This window comes from Colossoma macropomum, unplaced genomic scaffold (assembly GCF_904425465.1).
Source record: "Colossoma macropomum unplaced genomic scaffold, Colossoma_macropomum, whole genome shotgun sequence".
NCBI lineage: Eukaryota > Metazoa > Chordata > Actinopteri > Characiformes > Serrasalmidae > Colossoma > Colossoma macropomum.
The window spans coordinates 9,714,337-9,733,538 of record NW_023494808.1 but is presented as its reverse complement, the minus strand read 5'-3'; the positions used below and the strand labels follow the sequence as shown (position 1 = coordinate 9,733,538).

Below are 19,202 nucleotides of genomic sequence, written 5' to 3'. Positions count from 1 at the left end.
TATCTTGATGTTGCGTGCTCTCTCTCTCTCTCTCTCTCTCTCTCTCTCTCTCTCTCTCTCTCTCTCACTTTTCTCCATCTCTTCCTCTCTCTCTCTCCTCTCTCTGTCTCCCCCTTACTCTTTCTCTATCTGTCTGTCTATCTCTCTCTCTAGCGCTGGTGCGATTGCCTCACCTGTATGCTAACTTCGTTGCCGAGCAGTACGTCAGTGTGTTTGCGATCTCGCTGCCCTACACCAACCCCTCCAAGTGAGTATCACAGCCAAACACACACCAGTCGCTCACACTCGTCTCACTCTCCAGTGACTGAAAGACACACACAGACACACACACGTGTATACTTACATGTATATGTGTATAGTTCTACAGGGAGATTCACTCAAAATAGGCCCAGAATATTCTGTTGGGATGAAACAATCTGCCAGACACATGAAGGGGTGCGGGGCTATGCACCCGGAAGTTGCAAACGGAAGTTAAGCTCCATATACTGAGGAGCACAATGCTTGTTGTTTCGTTCAGATTGCTTCTAGCGAGAGTTATTACAGAATATTCAGGGCCTCTTTCGAGTGAATCTCCGTGCGTGTGCGTGCGTGTGTGCGTGCATGGTTTTTATTTATTTTTTTTTCTTTCTCTCTCATTCACACTTGCTTTCTCTCGCTCTTACTCTAGGTTTAATCAGTATATAGTGTCTCTCGCCCATCATGTGATCGCCATGTGGTTCATCCGCTGCAGGCTGCCCTTCAGGAAAGACTTTGTGCAGTACATCACCAAGGTGTGCGTTTGTGAAAGAGTCAAAACTGTTCTTTCACTCTTTCTGTTTACTTATGTTTCAGTTCTGCACTTGTGGTTTCTTAAAGTCCCTCTCTTCCTTTTTTCTTTGTCTGTCTGTCTGTCTGTCTGTCTGTCTGTCTGTCTTTGACAGGGTCTTCGCTCTAATGCTCTGCTCCCGTTCGATGACTCTCATGAGCAGAGCAGTTTCCGAGCCCGCAGCACCAGCCTGAACGAGAGGCCGAAGAGGTACACATGCATCCACACGTGACTGTAGTTTTTCCTCATCGAGGACTTCAAACATGACCACTTTTCTGTTTGCTTACTGAAGATTCACTTATTTATTTATTGTTTTGTTTCTTTAGGAATGATGACAATAACATTGATTAATAATATGATGTTTGTTTGTTGTTTGTTTGTTTGTTTATTTAAGTACCTGTTTGATTCTTATGATGTGTTTATGGCAGTTCACTGTTTTGTTTTCACTCATACACTCATACATTGGTCTGACTGTGGGATATGTTTATATCTTTATACCTTTATATTCTCTCTTTCTGTCTTTCTCTGTCAACTTTGTTTTTCTCTTTCTGTCCATTTACACTGAACACATCCCACAGTCAAGCAAACATCAACTTAAGCATAAATAAATATATGCAGCACATATACAGTTGGAGGCAAAAGTCTGAACACCTGACACCTGGTCACATTACAAGTGCCTTAAATATGGCATTTGTCTGCAAATTTTTTTGCACAATGAAGTTTCTTTGCTGAGTTTAACATGCTGGGAAAACTAAATCATAAAATATAAAATGTGCCACGTTTTGTGTGCACAGGCCACAGTAGTTAAATGTTAAGTTTGTTATATATTTAAGCTGCACTATGTCAGTAGCATTACTGAGTCAGAAAGAAACAGGCTAAAATATGGTGAGCATACGTTGCTGTAAGTCGCCCTGTCAAGCCTGAAATAATCATTTGAAAGTCAGAGGTGTCGGGTCGGGAGTTTTTCAAACCACGTCTTAGGTCTTTATGTATTAATGTCACACGCACAGCCTCAAACAGCTCGATCTTTAGGCCTCTAATGCAAAAGCAACTTTGTACTGATGAAGATACGATGAATACAGCAGTAGGTAATTCACTCATGTCCTCAGAAGACACATCTTTTTAGTTCTAACTGAGTTCTCTTTAAATTCTCTCTCAGCTGAATCTCAATCATCAGATTCATCTGCTCAGAAGGGCTTAAACACTAACCCACATTACAAAATACATGACATTACACATTTCCACCAGAGAGGTCTCCAAATCCCCAGAGCTTACATAGTGTAGCTGTAAATTCAGCAAATAAACAGTAATTGTGCATTAAATGTGCAGAAGTGTTCCTCTTTGCAGAGGGTGTGTTGACTTATTTTGACTTGAAAAATCTATTTAAAAAAAAAACACACACTTTACTTGACCAGGGGTGCACAGACTTTTGCATACGACTGTACATGCATGCATGCATACATACACACTCTCACTCAACAACCACAGTTTTTCCACGTACTGATCTGCAAGTGTGAGTGCCGAATGCATTTGTAACAAATCGCATACCATTTTTGTCCCAAAGGTTTTCCAAAAAATTCCCTAATTCCCAATGGCTGCCAATGGGAAAACTTCCTAAAAGGACAGTTAGGTGGACGTAATTGATCTAAACGTTTCTACGACGGAAGGCTGTTTAGATTTAAATGGGGAAAATACAGCCCAAACAGAAGTCCCCCCCCTTTTTTCCTATCTCTTCTTAGTATCCATTGTTTTTCCTTCTGCGTAGAGTTGTTTTCCTCTTTGTTTTTTTTTCCCCCTATCTTAGCTTTTCCGAATCGCACAGGCATAAACAAAAACAGCCACTCGCCTGCTGGCACACTAGCCCATGGCAGCCTTGTAACTCTAAAATATCCATGGTAACAGTTCCCATGTTAACAGTCACCTTGGTAACGCTACATTCTGGCTATATTAACCCTAAACCACCACAGTAACCACGGCAACCATTGTTCATCCCTAGTAGTTGGCAACAGTAACACTTCCATCGTCAAGGATACGGCTTCAGAACTTGCCACCCTGACATCACCCAGGTTACCGTTCCATAGCAACCATTATCACTTTCCCGTCATAGGTCCTCTTCCTGCTTTTGTTTTTGTTGATGTCCATCGCTAGTGGAGTCGGAACAAGGGATTTAGGAATCAGTTCTGGAATTTGCTGGAATATTTTTCTGATTTTGCAGCTGCTGTTTCTAGAGCTAGTTGAAAATTGTTGCAGCTTGATCTGTGTAAGCTGCCTTTCATGACATCTTCCCTTAGAGACTTAACAGATAAGACCAAAGGCCAAATATCCCTTGTTTCAACTGCACAGCTTAATACAGCCACGCGCTGATCATTCATTTATTGTCTAATTTGCTGCACTGTTTTCTTACATTCGCGCACACAAACATATACAGCTACCAATGTGTCCTTCTGTTGTGCTGTACTGTTAATTTACACAATAATGATCATTGCAGAATGTATTTGCCTTCTCTTCCCTTTTAGATTCCTGTTTTCTGTTTTATTATTTTTTGTTTCTTAATCTTTCATTTTCGTTATCCTTCAATTTCATTCCTTTTGTGGAATGCAAACAATACTGCCTTCTTTATGCCTTGTAGTGTGTTTATCCTTTTTTGTGTCTTCTCTTTCCTCTTATTGTTCCGTTTCCTTCTTTTTTTAAAAAAAAAGGGGAATTCCACCAAATTGTTAAAATATCTGCATAACTCAGTGGTTGATATGTAAAGAGAATCATTCAGAGTGGTTTGGTGTGAAACGTCTCACTGTAGAGAAACTTACGGACTCTGATATCGTTACAGTGGTGGTGATAGGAACCAGGGGTCACAAACGGTTCTGAGCCCGGAGGGTAACCGTTCCAGTGGCGTTTCCACGTGGACACGGTTCAACGCGGAGCACTTAAACCGGGCTCAGCCCGTTTTTTTTGGCATGGTGGTCTAACCGTACTCAGGGCCGCGATACCTTTTGCCGTGGCTGTTCGCTGATTGGTTCTATGTTTGTATCGTTGCTGTGCCGCAGCATCCTGCTGCGCTATTTCAAACCCAAAAGCATTCATATGAATTCAGATTCCTCAAATAAATGAAAGCAGTGCACGATTTTAAATCCACCATTCAGAAAAACGTCAAAGCTTCGATCTAAAACCAGTTTCTAAATGTTAAACGGCGCTGCTAACCAGCTAGAAGAGAGTAGCTGGTTAGCGTTAGCTTAGCTAGCATGCTGCCAGCGCTGCTCGCCACAGAGCAGATTCGATTCTGACTAACAAAATTTTTACTGACACAAATTTAGATGATAATGACTTAAATATGAGGAAGCAAAGTCGAAATTAGCCTCTTCTCTGGTGTCTGAAGCTGTAGCCTCTTAGCTAAGCTAATGCTAGCCAGCTCTTCTCTTCTAGCTAACTTAGTTAGCTAAAAAGATCCAGACACCACAATGCAGGCTTGATTCAACTAACTGGTGCTCTGCTATCACAAGTATAGATGATAAAAACTTCTAACAGCGAGAGCAAAGTCGACTGGTCGGTGTTGGGGTGACAGAAAGCCGAAATCGGACCTGTTCTATTAGTGCTTTAAGCTGTAGGCTGCGAGGCTAAGCTAATGCGAGTGCGTTGTGCCGCCCACTGCAGTACGGATAATTAAAAACACCCGTTCAGAGGATAAAGACTCATATCTGAGAGCGAGATTAATATGACTGGTGTTGAAGTGACCAGAAAGATAGATAGAATTGTTCTGTGGCTTTGTGTCGAACCCTGACAGGTTTATGTTTATGTTTACGGCATTTGGCAGACGCTCTTATCCAGAGAGACTTACAATTTGATCGTTTTTACACAGGTAGCTGGAGGTAGTGTTAGGAGTCTTGCCCAAGGACTCTTATTAGTATAGTGTAGGATGCTTACCCAGGTGGGGATTGAAACCCAGTCTACAGCATAGAAGGCAGAGGTGTTACCCACTACACTATACCAACCACTAGGTGACGCCAGTGACGCTAATGCTAATGTAGTTAACCGGCTACAGGTGAAACCTGCCGCAGTACAGGCTGTTTCAGTGACTCATGCTCAAATACCACCTGTTTCGAGGATAAAGAAGATGAGAGCTCGCCGAGAGACTGGAGTTAGAGTGACAGACGGAATCAAATGTGTTTGTGGTGGGTGGCGGGTATGTTGCTATGAGCCTGTTAGCAGTTAGCCACTCGTTTATGTAGTTTTCTTGGGTTTTTCCTGGTTATGATTTAGCAGTACAACAGATGGAAACAGAATCCGTAACCGGTCTCGCGAGTCCGGACCAGCGCGGAGCGGCCCAGCACGGCCCTGAGAACCATTTGGCTCAGTAGTGGAAAAGCAGCCAATGTCTACAACACAAATATAGACATTTTATTCACTATCCAAAACCATCACTGAAAATCTGGCATTGCTTTTATTTAAGCCTGGAAATAAACGGATCATTTTTTAATTAAAAAAAAAAGTTAAAGGTTACAAATTCTGCACTGTTTCTAGGCCACTGTTCAAATGTGTGCTGATCAATCACTGGCCATGTTTAAGGTCTTTGTACTCTCAGGTGGATTTGATCTACTGAGTCTGTTCACTGTTAGTGATCAGACACCCTGCAAGCTCACGTGCTTGCTGTCATTAAAACTTAGAAATGCTGAAATTAATTTAAATATTTCCAAGAATTTTTTTGAGGAAAAAAATGCATTAAACTCTTAAGACATCTGGTTCCTATCACCACCACTGTGAGCAATTCTGACTCCAAGTTTCTCCATAGTTAAGCATTTCACACCAAACCACTCTGAATGAACCACTCTGCATTGAATTGTGTAGAAATTTTGAAAATTGGTGTAATTCCCCTTCAGTGTTTCCTGTCTATTTTTTTAGTCTGCACTGCTGACCAAGTTACTTTGTTTTTGTTTCTTTCACTTTCTTGTTTGACTCCCCCCTCCTCCTCCTCCTCCTCCTCTGATTGGGCCGTGTGGTGGGCGTGGTTTTGGGGCTCACCAACACTGCGGATCCCTATTCTTCCTTTGATTGGCCGCCACCTCCATCACTCACTCCACCGTCCACGACCCTTGGCCCTGCCCCTCCCCAACGCCCTTTCCGTTCCGGATTGTCGTGGACCGTTCTGACGTGGGATGACCCAACCCTTGTGGCCATGTGACTTCACTACCCTGACCCCACCCCATTCCCACAAAAAAAAAAACCAACCAATCTGATCTCCCCTTTCCGAAACCTCTCCGATGGCCCCATCTCCCTTGGCCCCTCCTCCCTTGGTCACGCCCCCTTTTGGCAGTCTGCGGACCGCCAAAGTGGCCAAACAGAGCCAGAGCGCTAACTCCCCCGTTAAAGAGCTGAAAGATCTGTCGGCCATGGATGCCTTCCGTTCCCGAAGCATCAGCGTATCCGAGCACGCGGTGCGCAGGTAGAGCATTCTGGGTAACCTTACAATCAGACACTTTGTCACCACAGCAACCCGTCTCCGCTGTTCTTTCCTGCTTTAAGTTCTTTTTTTTTCTGTTTGAATGACTTTTTTTTTAAAGGTGGTGGTGGGAGGGACTGTAGATGGAATGGGGTTTATGGGTATGGGGAAGATTATAGGTCACTGTCAGTGACGCGGCGGGTGACGGGCGGTTGTCAGGGCGACTCGGGGTGGGGAGAGTTTTATCGGGTGGGAAAGATGCATGTTGGAGGAGGCCTTGTTTTTTATTTTTTACTTTTTTTTTCTGTGAAACTTTTTGGCTTATTGCATGCAGCGCTGTTAAGAACGTCGTGATTTTGCGTTGGTGTGGCTCCCTTTTGATTCAGCTTTAACCTCCTGTTGCCTTTTAGCATTTTGCATTTCCTTTGCTTCATGTTTGTCCTTTTTTGTGCTCTGTGGTTGTTTTTTGTTTTGGCAAACTGATAAACACATGACAGAAATTGCTGCATACAGAATGCATGCACAGCAATAGGTGGCACATTTCTCTGGCCAGTAGCTCTACAGACCGATGACTGGTTTTATACTCGCTGATAATTATGGTGCTAGGCGGTATGTAGTTAAACTTGGGCACACTAGGAGGAGCTCTTGTATTATCCACCTGCTATGCCTGCTGCCTGTCTGGGGCTCTTTTTCCTTTACTTATTCCATACACTGTGCCACGAAACGCATCATATCTCACATTCTCTTACTTAACAACACGTAAAGTGTGGGGGTTTTGGTTTTACATGGTGGGTTTTGCTGTTATACCAAAAATACAGTGACAGAGATTCCAGTTTTTGACTTTGTTGAAACTTTTGTTTCTAGCATTCTATTATGGTTTGCAGTGCAAAGGTCAGAGACCACACTTTGTTTATTTAATTTCCAGTCAAAACAGCCATATTCATTTTTAGCAGAAAACATTTCATTATTCAAATCGTTTAGTATTTAGTGTGTACACCCCTTGCCTTTTTATTATAGCTTCCATTCTTTTCAAGAGAAATCTGCAGGGATGTTTTTCCACACCTCCAGAGTTCAGTCTTAGATGGTGGTTGCATTTTCTGCTTCTTATAATCCAAGTAATCTCAAACACAGTGATGTTGAGGTTTGGTCTCCTTTCGTTTTTTTCCAACAGCTTCAAAAATCTCCCCTGAAAATTAGTAACTTGGACGTAATGGACTGGAAATTTAAATAAATGATGGGGGGCTGTGGATTCTGCACACTACTGTATGTGTGTTAAAGCATTCGGAAAATGTTTCACCAGCAGCTTTACCTTCATTTCATTATTTCTTTAAAGTCACTTAGTTGTGCAGTTAGATTATCAGTCCAAGTTGATTCTGCAGGCAGCACTTTACAACCCCATTTCTAAAAAAAATTGGGATGCTGTGTAAAATGGAAATAAAAACAGAATGCAATGATTCAGATTTTGTAACTATAGATTTAATTGAAAATAGTATAAAGAAAACATATCAGATGTTGAAACTAAATTTGAAAATTGAAAGTTGAAACTAAAATATTTTTTTTAAATATATACCCATTTTGAAATTGATGCCAGCAACACATTTCAAAAAGATTGGGACAGTGGTAACAGCAGACTGGTAAAGTTGTATATTGCTTAAAAAAACACTTAGTGGAACATCTCACAACTAATTAGGTTAATTGGCAACAGGTCAGTAACATGATTGGGTACGAAAAGAGCATCAGAGAGAGGCTGAGTCTTTCAGAAGTAAAGATGGGGAGGGATTCACCTCTATATTGGATGGCCTTTATCTGCAGGCCCTCAAGAAGCACTGCATTAAAACAGACCCAGTTCTGTAGTGGAATCACTGCATGGGCTCAGGAACACTTCCAGAAAACACCGTCTGTGAACACAGTTCGTCGCTGCATCCACAAATTCAAGTTAAAACTCTACCATGCAAAGGAGAAACCATATATACACAGGATCCAGAAACGCTGCCGCCTTCTCTGGGCCCATTTAAGATGGACTGAGGCAAAGTGGAAAAGTGTCCTGTGGTCCAGCAAATCAAAGTTTGAAGCGGCATTTTTTGGAAATCATGGATCTGAGCTAAAGAAGAAAGGGACCATCCGACTTGTGGTCGGATCAAAAACCACGGTGTGAGGGTGCATTAGTGCACATGACATTGGTGACTTGCACATCTGTGAAGGCACAATTAATGCTCAACGATATAAACAAGTTTTGGAGCAACATATTCTGCCATCCCGACAACGTCTTTTTCAGAGAAGGCCTTGCTTATTTCAGCAAGACAATGCCAAACCGTATTCTGCATCTATTACAACAGCATGGCTCTGTAGTAAAAGAGACCAGGTGCTAACACTTGTCGCCCATTGAAAAAATTTGGCGCATTATGAAATGAAAAAATATAAACAAGGAGACCCCGAACTGTTGAGCAGCTGAAATCCTTTACCAAGCAAGAATGGGAAGATATTTTACTTTCACAACTACAGCAGTTGGTCTTGCTTACAGAGTGTTGTTAAAAGAAGAGGTGAGGAAACACAGTTGTAAACATGCCCCATTCCAACTTGTTTCTGGCATCAATTTCAAAATGGGCATTTTTTCAAATAACAATAAATGTTCTAGGTTATATCTTGTCTTTGTACTATTTTCAACTAAATATAGAGTTTAAATGATATGTACATTATTGCTTTCTGGTTTTATTTACATTTTGTGCAGCGTTCCAGCTTTTTTGGAAACGGCATTGTATGTAATTGCCATGAGTTATTCAAAGTGGCAGGAGTTATCATATACAATTCTAAGTGCTGGGATGGGGCAGTACTAGCCAGCCAAGAGGAAGAAGAAATGCTTGCCAATTCAAACCCGTCGCCCAGACCCCTGCAGAACATTAACCTTTAAGCAGTTGCGCCCGTTGGATCTATTCATCCGATAATTACTACAATTCCCATACAAATTATGTGGTGGTTTAAATTTCCCCGCAGCCGCACACCTACAGATTATCCTTCCTCCTCGGTACAAGGACACTCAGAGGGACGTGTGCTTGAATATTCATCATATTCACGGTTCTTTTTACAGAGAGATTTTTGTTCCCTTGTCCCCTGGGCTTTGCTTTAATTTCATGAACAAGCCTGCTGGCAGTCTCAGGCCAGGTGTTTATTTTCTTATAGTGTCGGGATTGTGAGGCTAGTCCTGGGACGGGAGTACAAATGAAGCTTGTCACCATCTCAACAATAATTGCCAAGTGTTTAATACCCTCAGAGTCATTATGGGAAGGTCTGTCCCACTCGATGGCTATCTTGGCGATATGCCGGGCAGTTATTTACAGGCATACGTGACCAGACCCTTATCTTTTTTAAACGGGGAGACCAAATGTCATATTAATGGTTTAAATACTTATTTGATATCACTGATGAAATCTGAAAAAAAACAGCATAAATTGAGACGTTTAGTGTTTGGCTTTGGTGTTATTTTCTTACAGCGTGATTGGAGTTTGTATGTGTGTGTGGGTGGGTGGCTGGGTGAGTGTGTGTAGTGGAGGGTCTGAGACTGGGATTGAATCCCTCTACTCTAAACCCATAAAGCAGTTTTCGAATGTCACATTTATTTTTGCGGCTTTATTTTTGAGCCTCTCGTGAAAGCGTTTTATTGAATTAGAGAATTCACTCAAAGCAAACTGATGAAGTTGCTCAGTGGCAGTGTATTAGGGCTTACAGATTACTCTTGGCTGTCGGGCTGTAGTGGGCTTGAAGCAGTCAACAGCGTTATTATGGAGTACTGCTGTTTGTCACCCCCCCCATTCAACTCTATTGCATACAAATCCAGCGCCAGCTGTTTGTTACAATACAGCCGCCTCCTCGTCTTCAATAGAGCAGGGAGGGGATAAAGAAGTTGACAGGCTCTAAATGGGTGGCGTGTTATGTTTTCCTCCCAAAACACTTCTCCCTCTCTCCAACTGCAAATGGAGCGGAGTGAAGGTGGTAGTTTATTTGGAAAGCGAAGTGGTGAAACATTATCTGTTTACGTTGTTGTTGTAATGAGTGCAGAAAAGAGCGAGAGATGAAGGTTACGTAATTCTGTTCTTGAGATCCATTAAGGGAAAATTGCAGCAGCCCAAACTAGCTAAATGGACGCTCTTGAGCAGAAAGCAAGACAATTTTTGAAAACTCTCTACTTAAACGATTTCTCTGGTATAAAGTGTCGGTGGCAACTTCAGGTCTTGGCAAGATGAATAAGATTGCATTTGGACTTTTTGTCCAGAAAGTGGCCAACATTTAAAGTGAAAACCTCAACTTTTATGTTAAACTGGATGAAATGACCTTGTTTAAGTAGGGAGAGATGTCCACCCTAGTCCAGGGCTCAAGCACTGTGCTTATATTTTCAGGTTTTCCACTGATTTTTCAAAATTCCTGTTAAATCAAATAGTTGAGCTGCTTAGATTTATTTAGAATGGCTTGAAACGGTTCATTGTAGAAAAACCTACCAACTCAAATTTCTTTTCAGTGGTCTTGATAGAAACAAACATGTCTACAACACAATATATTCTCATTTTCTGACTGTTTTACACAAGTATAGCCCTTTTTATTTACTATCCAAAACCACCAGTGAGCCTGCATGTCTTTTGAGTTTTTATATATAGTGGTGTTGATGGTAAAATAGTGCTAAATCTAAAAAAAATTACATTTTCTTTGGGGACTATTTTGCCCAACAACACCCTGCATGTCAATCTCACTGTGAAATTTTTTTAAATGTTTCAGGCCAAAATCTTATAACTATCATAACACAATGGACACACCAGGCAGTGCATTCATAACCATTTCACTTTGTGATGGAGCTTTTAGAAACATTAAACTCTTCAGACGTCTGGTTCCTATCACCACCACTGTGAACAATTCTGACTCGAGTCTTTCTAGAACAGAGTATTTCACATCAAACCACCCTGATTGACTGTCTTTATGCTGTGACAGTTTATTTATGTAGAAATTTTGAAAAATCAATGGAATTTTCTCTAAACTGGACGGATGGATGGTGAATGAATGGATGAATGAACAGAAGCTGGGACCAGGCGTAGGTTTCACTGAAGCTGAAGGTATCTCTTCATCCCTGTTGTCATTTTCACTTGAAATATTGTCTGAACGCTGAAAGACTAGTTTGGCGAAAACTTGTATTTGCAGTTCCCCCTTATCCCAAATGCCTGTGTGTCCTTAATGAAGACCTGGACGTCTTGCAGACGTATGTACAGAAAAGATTTGGGTGTCTATTGACTTCTAGTGTTTGTTCGCCTAGTTCTAGCGGAAGAAGTGAAGTTTGGACACCCAACATGTCTCGGCTGATTGACTCCATTGGGAGTGAGTGGGGAAAATCTTTGAGCTGTTCCTTTAAATGGTTGAACCGGACCCTCCTGCCTTGGTTTGGTCTTTCTAGTCTATCTACATATGCAGAGTTGGTGAGCTGAAGTGTGTGCGGGGTGACTCATGGTTCATTGACGATGTTAAATAGAGGTTCTTTCTTTTCTTAGCCTGCTCTCGCTCTCCTGCGTCATCCCCCCCATGTTATGTCATCCTGTGTCCCCTCACTTTTAATATTATGTTGCAGACAGAGAGGGGTGAGAGGGAGGGAGGCCAGAGTATGTGGGTGGTTGCATCACCTGGTCCTCCTGCAGAGTTACAGACGGCCTAAAGGAGCTAAAGACGAGTCTGTGAGCAAGTTCAGGTCTTCTGTTAAGCATCTTTGGCCTGTTTTACACTGACTACTTCTCTGTGATATGCTATCTAGCAGCGCTGGTCATTCATACATACAGCGTGCACGCTGTGAAGCGCTACAGTAAGCAATTCCTGCAGACATCCTTTTTCCAAATCAAACAGTTAAATAAGTAACCAAAGTACACCGTTGAAAGAGCATGATACATTTGTTTACTCTCAGCAGCTTTCTGGCTCATGAATGAGTAATCACTGCAAGCCTGGTAGACCTACCAGAGAATGTGCATGGCAGCATGACGTGTTCAGCTGGTATTTTGTTTGGTAATGGTCATGGATTGTAGAATTTTAGTGTTTTATGTTCCAGCAGGTTTCTCTTTCATTTTCACTTTTTTTTGTAGTTTATCATTTTGCTTCATGGCACAGGTAGCACACAAGAAAAAAAACAGGCTCACTGTTCTCTAAAATCTGGGGTGCACTGATTCTCTGCTCATGCAGCCTCTATGAACGCTCTGACATCTGAACATGAGCTCAGAAATAAAACTAAGACACTCCGCACGAGTCAAACAGGCCTAATGCTGAACTGTTCGACTAAATCAAGTTCGTTTTAACAAGCATTAAACTACAAGCACTCATCAGCTCTCTTTCTTTTTCTCCATGTCCCTCTTTCTGGCTGTCCTTTCTTTCTCTGTCATTCCTTTCTCTCTCTCTCTCTCTCTCTCTCTCTCTCTCTCTCTCTCTCTCTCTCTCTCTCTCTTGTTTTTCTCCCTGTTTTTCTCTCCGTCTCTTTTTGCCTCTCTTTTTCTTTGCCTCTCTTTTACTCTCTCGCTCTCTTGCTCTCTGGCTCTCTGTTCTGTCTCTCTCTCTCTCTCGCTCTCTGGCTCTCTGTTCTGTGTCTCTTTCTCTCGCTCTCTGGCTCTCTGTTCTGTGTCTCTTTCTCTCGCTCTCTGGCTCTCTGTTCTGTCTCTCTCTCTCTCTCGCGCTCTCTGGCTCTCTGTTCTGTCTCTCTCTCTCTCTCTCGCTCTCTGGCTCTCTGTTCTGTCTCTCTCTCTCGCTCTCTGGCTCTCTGTTCTGTCTCTCTCTCTCGCTCTCTGGCTCTCTGTTCTGTCTCTCTCTCTCTCTCTCGCTCTCTGGCTCTCTGTTCTGTCTCTCTCTCTCTCTCTCTCTCGCTCTCTGGCTCTCTGTTCTGTCTCTCTCTCTCTCTCTCTCTCGCTCTCTGGCTCTCTGTTCTGTCTCTCTCTCTCTCTCGCGCTCTCTGGCTCTGTTCTGTCTCTCTCTCTCTCTCGCGCTCTCTGGCTCTCTGTTCTGTCTCTCTCTCTCTCTCGCTCTCTGGCTCTCTGTTCTGTCTCTCTCTCTCTCTCTCTCTCTCTCTCTCTCGCTCTCTGGCTCTCTGTTCTGTCTCTGTCTCTCTCTCTCTCTCTCTCTCTCGCTCTCTGGCTCTCTGTTCTGTCTCTGTCTCTCTCTCTCTCTCTCTCTCTCGCTCTCTGGCTCGCTGTTCTGTCTCTCTCTCTCTCGCGCTCTCTGGCTCGCTGTTCTGTCTGTCTCTCGCTCTCTGGCTCTCTCATTGAAGTTTGTATGGTATTAGTGTGTATATAGGTGATCTAGGCTCGTTTGTTTCCTCGTTTGAGCCTGTTGCCATGGAGATAGGAGAGTGAGCGGAGAGCAGAATGCTGATGGGCGGCTGAGCTGACGGCTGTGGATAATTCTACTTTTAGATCAAAGGTGTTAAGAACTCTCTGAGGAATGAGAACAAGAACGTGTGTTTGTGGAGAGTGTTTAAACGAGTGTGTGCGGTGTTTAAGGTGCCCGTACTCCACACTGTGTGGAATATTATATGAATGTCAGTGATGTTCACTACAGCTTTGTGTTTTTTGTACCGAAAAACTGTGACTCATTGTTAATGACCTTTTACAACCTTTCTTTATCCTTCTTTTCATCCTATTTTATCCCATAATATTTCAGATGGCTAACTAGAGTATGCCCCTGGTCAAACGACGTGTTTAGTTGATTATCTGTGAAAAGTAAGTGAACACATCCTCTACAGAGAACACAGTTCTGCACAGTTTAATGCACAGTTACTGTTTATTTTTTGATTTTTAACATTTTGGAAAAATGCCAAATGTGAAATGTGCCAGAACTTTTGCACAATCCACATTTTATGTTAATTTTTCCAATATGTTAGTCAGAAAGTAGTCTCTCTCCTCAGTTAGACGGGTGTTTTTGTTAAAACAGTAAAACTGAGCACATCTTGGCAGGATTGTTGGGTTGTGGTTTCCTTCTGTTTGATTTGATCGTCAAAAGAAAGTTACTTGTAATTGATTTGTTGTTGTTGCAGTAAATCTGCTGGAGTGATTTGGTTGGAAATTTCAAGGCCAGCTTTGCGCTTACTCATAGAGGCCCAGTCCCAGCTTCAGTGCGAGTGTGAATGTGTTGTAGATGTATTTTAGACAAGGGACCACAGAAAGACGTGGATGGTTTACATGTGAACTCATTTGTGTGAGCGTCTGTGTTTCTTCACTGTGTCTGCATGAGGCTGCTGATTTTCACCCCACGTTTATTTAAATCCAATTCATTACCCGCTGAAATCCCATCCTGTGTCCCCTGAGACCTGTTAGAACTTTTCAGCAGTTACTTATACTGGGTGGCCACTTCATTAGAAACAGCTATCTTGCTCTACCACACTGTGGCCACTTTATCAGAAACACCTACCTTGTGCTTCCTCACACTGGCCACTTTATTAGAAACACCCACCTTGTGCTTCCTCTCACTGGCCACTTTATTAGAAACACGTCCCCTGTTCTTCCACTCACTGGCCACTTTATTAGAAACCCCTACCTTGTACTTCCACTCACTGGCCACTTTATTAGAAACACCTTCTTTGTGTCTAAGTAGAACCATGAACACCCAAAGAATCATTTGAATGCGTAAATTGGTTCTGCGTGCATGGTCAAAAGGTTCTTCTTTATAATGAAAAACCTGTCGTATAAGGTTCTTTAGAGAACCCTTTTAAAAGTGGTTCTGTACTCCACCTGAAAGGGTTCCACTGCTGTTGAGTCAAAGAACCCTTATTCAGTACTATATTGGACCGTTTTTGCTAAGAATGTAGCCACTTATTAATGCTTTGTAACATTGTTGTTTTCACTGTAAAAGGGAATAAAACATTTATATGTACATATTATTTAATATTATTTAACATAACGTAAAATGAAACTCCTCTCTAGTTCTTTCTCAGTTCTCTTTCCCAACACTGATTATTGCCTCTTAAGCAACGTCATCGGATTTCTTGTCAGTCATCGCTGATATCTGTGGTCAGAAACTGTCCACTGATGAAGAGCCAAAAGATGACCAATACAAACAGGGCATCAGATGAGCTACAGTGTCTAACTGTACACTATTTTGGTGTGCAAGGCAGGGGTTTCTAATAAAGTGGCCACTAAGTGTGGCTAGGTCAGCTGCTGACACATTGACATACACGCTTTTGGATTTTAGCTTGTTTTGAATTGGAGTTTTTGACTGAACTGAAGTGGCAGTGCTGAACTCTTTTGCCTGTGACAGGTCTGAACGTGTGTGTGTGTGTACGCGTGTGTGTGTGTGTGTGTTCTGCAGGATGCACACCTCCACCACCACCTGCAGCCTTGGCTCGGCGGACGAGAGCGCGGTGGTCCAGGCCGATGATGCGCTGAAGACTGTCCATCTGGAGCTCACTGAAACCTGTCTGGACATGATGGCCCGCTACGTCTTCTCCAACTTCTCTGCTCTGCCTAAAAGGTGAGAGTGTGCTTTTGCAATATTCAGCAAATCGCAGTCGGTTGGTCACAACGTGTTTATCTGAATTTTGCTGCCTCTAGTCTGCCGATTTTTGGGTCAGTTGGAGTCGACAGTTGAAGAGAGAGAATCGAGTCGTGTGTGAGGGGCGCAGACTCAGATTTTTGGCCTCCTGATCGCGAGTTTGTTAAACGTTGGATTTTTTTCGGCCCGATTTCAAGTGAAATCTGGTGTCAAACTGATCAACGACTCAATCTGAACGGATTCCTGCAACAGCCAATGAAAACTGAGAGCGCAAAAGAAAATACAGCAAATAAACAAAGAAAAATGGCGGAATGTCACTCGTGTGGAGTGAAGCTTTTCAGTGAGCTGAGTTTAAGGCAAAATCAAGTTAATATACTTTTAAAACTAAAAAGTACCGAACTGATCACATTTTTAAATCCATGGTTTTCACTTAAACATGTTTACCTGCTGCTTCTTTACTGTGTCACGCAAACAGCAGAGAAAACAGCAGCAGCAGCTCCACGTTTGTTTATTTGCGTCTCTTAGTAATGTGAGTTCACAATCCCTAATCGTTTGGTGTGTGATCCCCAATATTTCAGTCACCTAAAAAAATCTGCAAATCCAGTCGGACAGTGTGAGATGCCCAGTTTTTATAATCTGTTAATACTTTAAAAGTCGTGTAATGAACCCGAGGCTTAATGGAAGCTTATAACTAGTAATTAACTGCCTGAATCTTGCCTCAAATCATTGGAGTTGTTAAGTAATCTCAAATAGACTTGATTACATGGTTTCTGACACTGTATGACACACTGTTATCTATAAACATGGACAGAATTAAGAACAGCTGTTCTGTTTTTAGCTATGCTAATGTATTATTGTTCATGTCTAGAGAGAACAGTGTGTCACACAAAGTCAGAAACCATATAATAAAGTCTGTTTGAGATGACTGAACAATTCTGTGCAGGAGGCGAACATTTGATTTACGCAAGGGTAAATCTTGGCTTGTTAGCTGCATTAGCTCTGTAGCTCCAGTGTAAGAATCTTCCGTTCTAGAAAAACTTAGTCAGAACTGTTCACAGTGATGGTGATAGGAACCATATGTCTGGAGAGTTTAAGGCTTCTAAAAGCTCCCTCACAGTCAGTTATGACACTGCTTGATGCCTGAGACACTGCTTTACAGTATTTCTTGACCTAAAACATAGTTTGTGTACATGCAGGGCATTGTAAGGTAAAATAGTGCCCAAAGAAAACTTTATTTATTTTTATAATTTTTAATTTTTTTAATTAATTTACCTCTGTTTTACCATCATTAACGTTACTCATGTAGATTTGCTGGTTGTTTTTGGTTACTTTTGTAAAATAGCTGTATTTTTGGGGCTCCTGTCAACACCACTGTAAAGAAATCTGAATGAAGTTTCTCTACACTGTCTGTGTTTACATGCAAAGATTTTTGCCAATCCGATTGAATACATTCAGATTATAGATGAAGACTGCGGTGTTTATATTCTTACTCTACTCAACAATCTGATGGAAAATCTCAGTTTACATGCTCACTACAAGTAATCCGATCCAAAATTACGCGCCTGCATGGAGAAGCACTTAGTGTAGATGTTACCATGACGACCAGCATCACATGTATCCAGTCAGAGTGAGATGAGCAGCAGTGAGCAGTGCTTGTGTTTTTAATTGCTTTAAAATGATGTCAGACTCAGGAAAACGACCTTCACACGTCCTTATTAAAGAAGGCCGAGAGGAAGACGTCGTGTTCTGAGACACATAAGCTGGACGTCCGTCCCACCGCCGTCTTTTAAAGATCAGAGCATAAACTTCGTCTCCTCTGCAGACCAGTTTCTGCTCCGCCATGTTGAACATTATAACTTCTGCTATGACGTGACGCACATGATCAGAACGGACTTAACGTAACTTTCTGATAGGGAATGTAATCAGATACAGGCGTTTTATTCTTCTATTTAACAGATTATTTACAGGATTACCCACCTCGTTCAATCGGATAGAAATTATATTCCGAATGGCCTCAATCTACAAACTTCAGAAAACAAACATATCTGATTGGCTACATTTGGAGTAAAAGGAGAAACTGTGTAAACTTTTATTTATTTATTTATTATTTTTATTGGAACCATTTTTTGTGGGACCATCATTTTCAGTGTCTGTAAGTGAATGATGGACAGAACAGAAGAAGAAAGCAAATTAACCAGCCAGCAGTTGTGCTGTGGTGTTCATTAACTGTTCTGATTGGCTCTCTGTTCATGCAGGTCACCCATCGCTGAGTTCCTTTTGGCTGGAGGCCCCAGCATGACATGGCTGGTGGGTAACAAACTAGTTACCATAACAACCAGTGGTGGGTCACGGACCCAGACACTACTGGGGCTCGACATGGCAGAGAGACCTGGAGGAGGAGAGATGACCCGGTATTACACGCAGTGAATTACTTGATTAATTTTTTTTTGTTTTTATTACTTTATTTACTACGTACTTTTACTTACTGACATACGGACTAAAGTCAGAGGCCACGTTCAGTCTTTTTCTTTTTTACGACTTCTGTTCTTTTCAGGAGACTCACTTTGTTTCTCAAAGAAATCTGCAGGGATATTTTTCCACTTCTACAAAATTCAGTATTAGAAGTTGGTTAATCCCAGACACATTCAGTGATGTTGAGGTCTGGACTCTGGGGTGGTCAGTCCATTGTTCTGAGAAATACCAGCAGCTTCTTTATTTGATTCGCGAGTGTTCTTCTTTTGTTTTTGGCTAATTCATTTTCAGATTTACAGTTTTGGAAACTTTTTTTCAGTTTATTTTTCTTTTAACGATTTTCTTTCTTAAACGAAAAAAACTGGCCATTTTGACTAGAAATTAAATAAATGAAGAGCGGTCTCTGGCTTTTGCACAGTACTTATGTACTTATTTCCTGACTTAACTGTTTCCTTGTTTATATTCCTACTAATTTAGTCACTTGTCTGCCTATTTACTTACATACTTAATTACCTACTTATGTACTTAGTTACCAATGTACCTATTTATTTACTCACTTGGTAATTTATCAATTTCCTTATTCACTTACGCACCCACCTACTGTCTTACTCACCTAGTTACTCACTTACTTACTCACTTATTTACTTATGTACTTAGTCATTGACTGACTTGCTGATTTGCTTACTTACTTTCCTACTGTCATGTACCTGCTTACCTTACTTGTACAGAAGGAATCCAGTTTTAGACCATCAACCAACTATTGAAAACACTAGTACAAGTATTTTTCTCTGTTATGCTATCAAGTCTTAGTTCATTTTGCAGTGAATGTTAGTTTTGATTTCATTTTTGTGTTTTTGAAAACTGTTGTTTTCATTTCTTCTTAATTGCTTTTCATTAATGATAATCCTGCTACCAGTATGGCAACAGAGACACCACTTGTTTGGGAATGGTTATCAGGAGTATAATGTAGCCAATCAGCATCACTAAAACTAAAAATGAATA

The 19,202-nt window shown here is 41.6% G+C and overlaps 1 protein-coding gene across 3 annotated transcripts in view; it reads left to right on the top strand.

Moving 5' to 3' along the window:
• tsc2 (TSC complex subunit 2) overlaps positions 1-19,202 on the top strand; it is a 76,782-nt gene that overhangs the window by 25,567 nt on the left and 32,013 nt on the right. For 2 of the 3 annotated variants that reach the window (XM_036557673.1, XM_036557672.1), the window contains exons 23-28: positions 154-247; positions 668-770; positions 921-1,015; positions 6,111-6,239; positions 15,546-15,707; positions 17,984-18,139. In XM_036557673.1, the coding sequence (XP_036413566.1) occupies positions 154-247; positions 668-770; positions 921-1,015; positions 6,111-6,239; positions 15,546-15,707; positions 17,984-18,139 (739 nt within the window). The remainder of the gene's footprint in view (positions 1-153; positions 248-667; positions 771-920; positions 1,016-6,110; positions 6,240-15,545; positions 15,708-17,983; positions 18,140-19,202) is intronic. The other variant, XM_036557675.1, reaches the window with a different exon arrangement.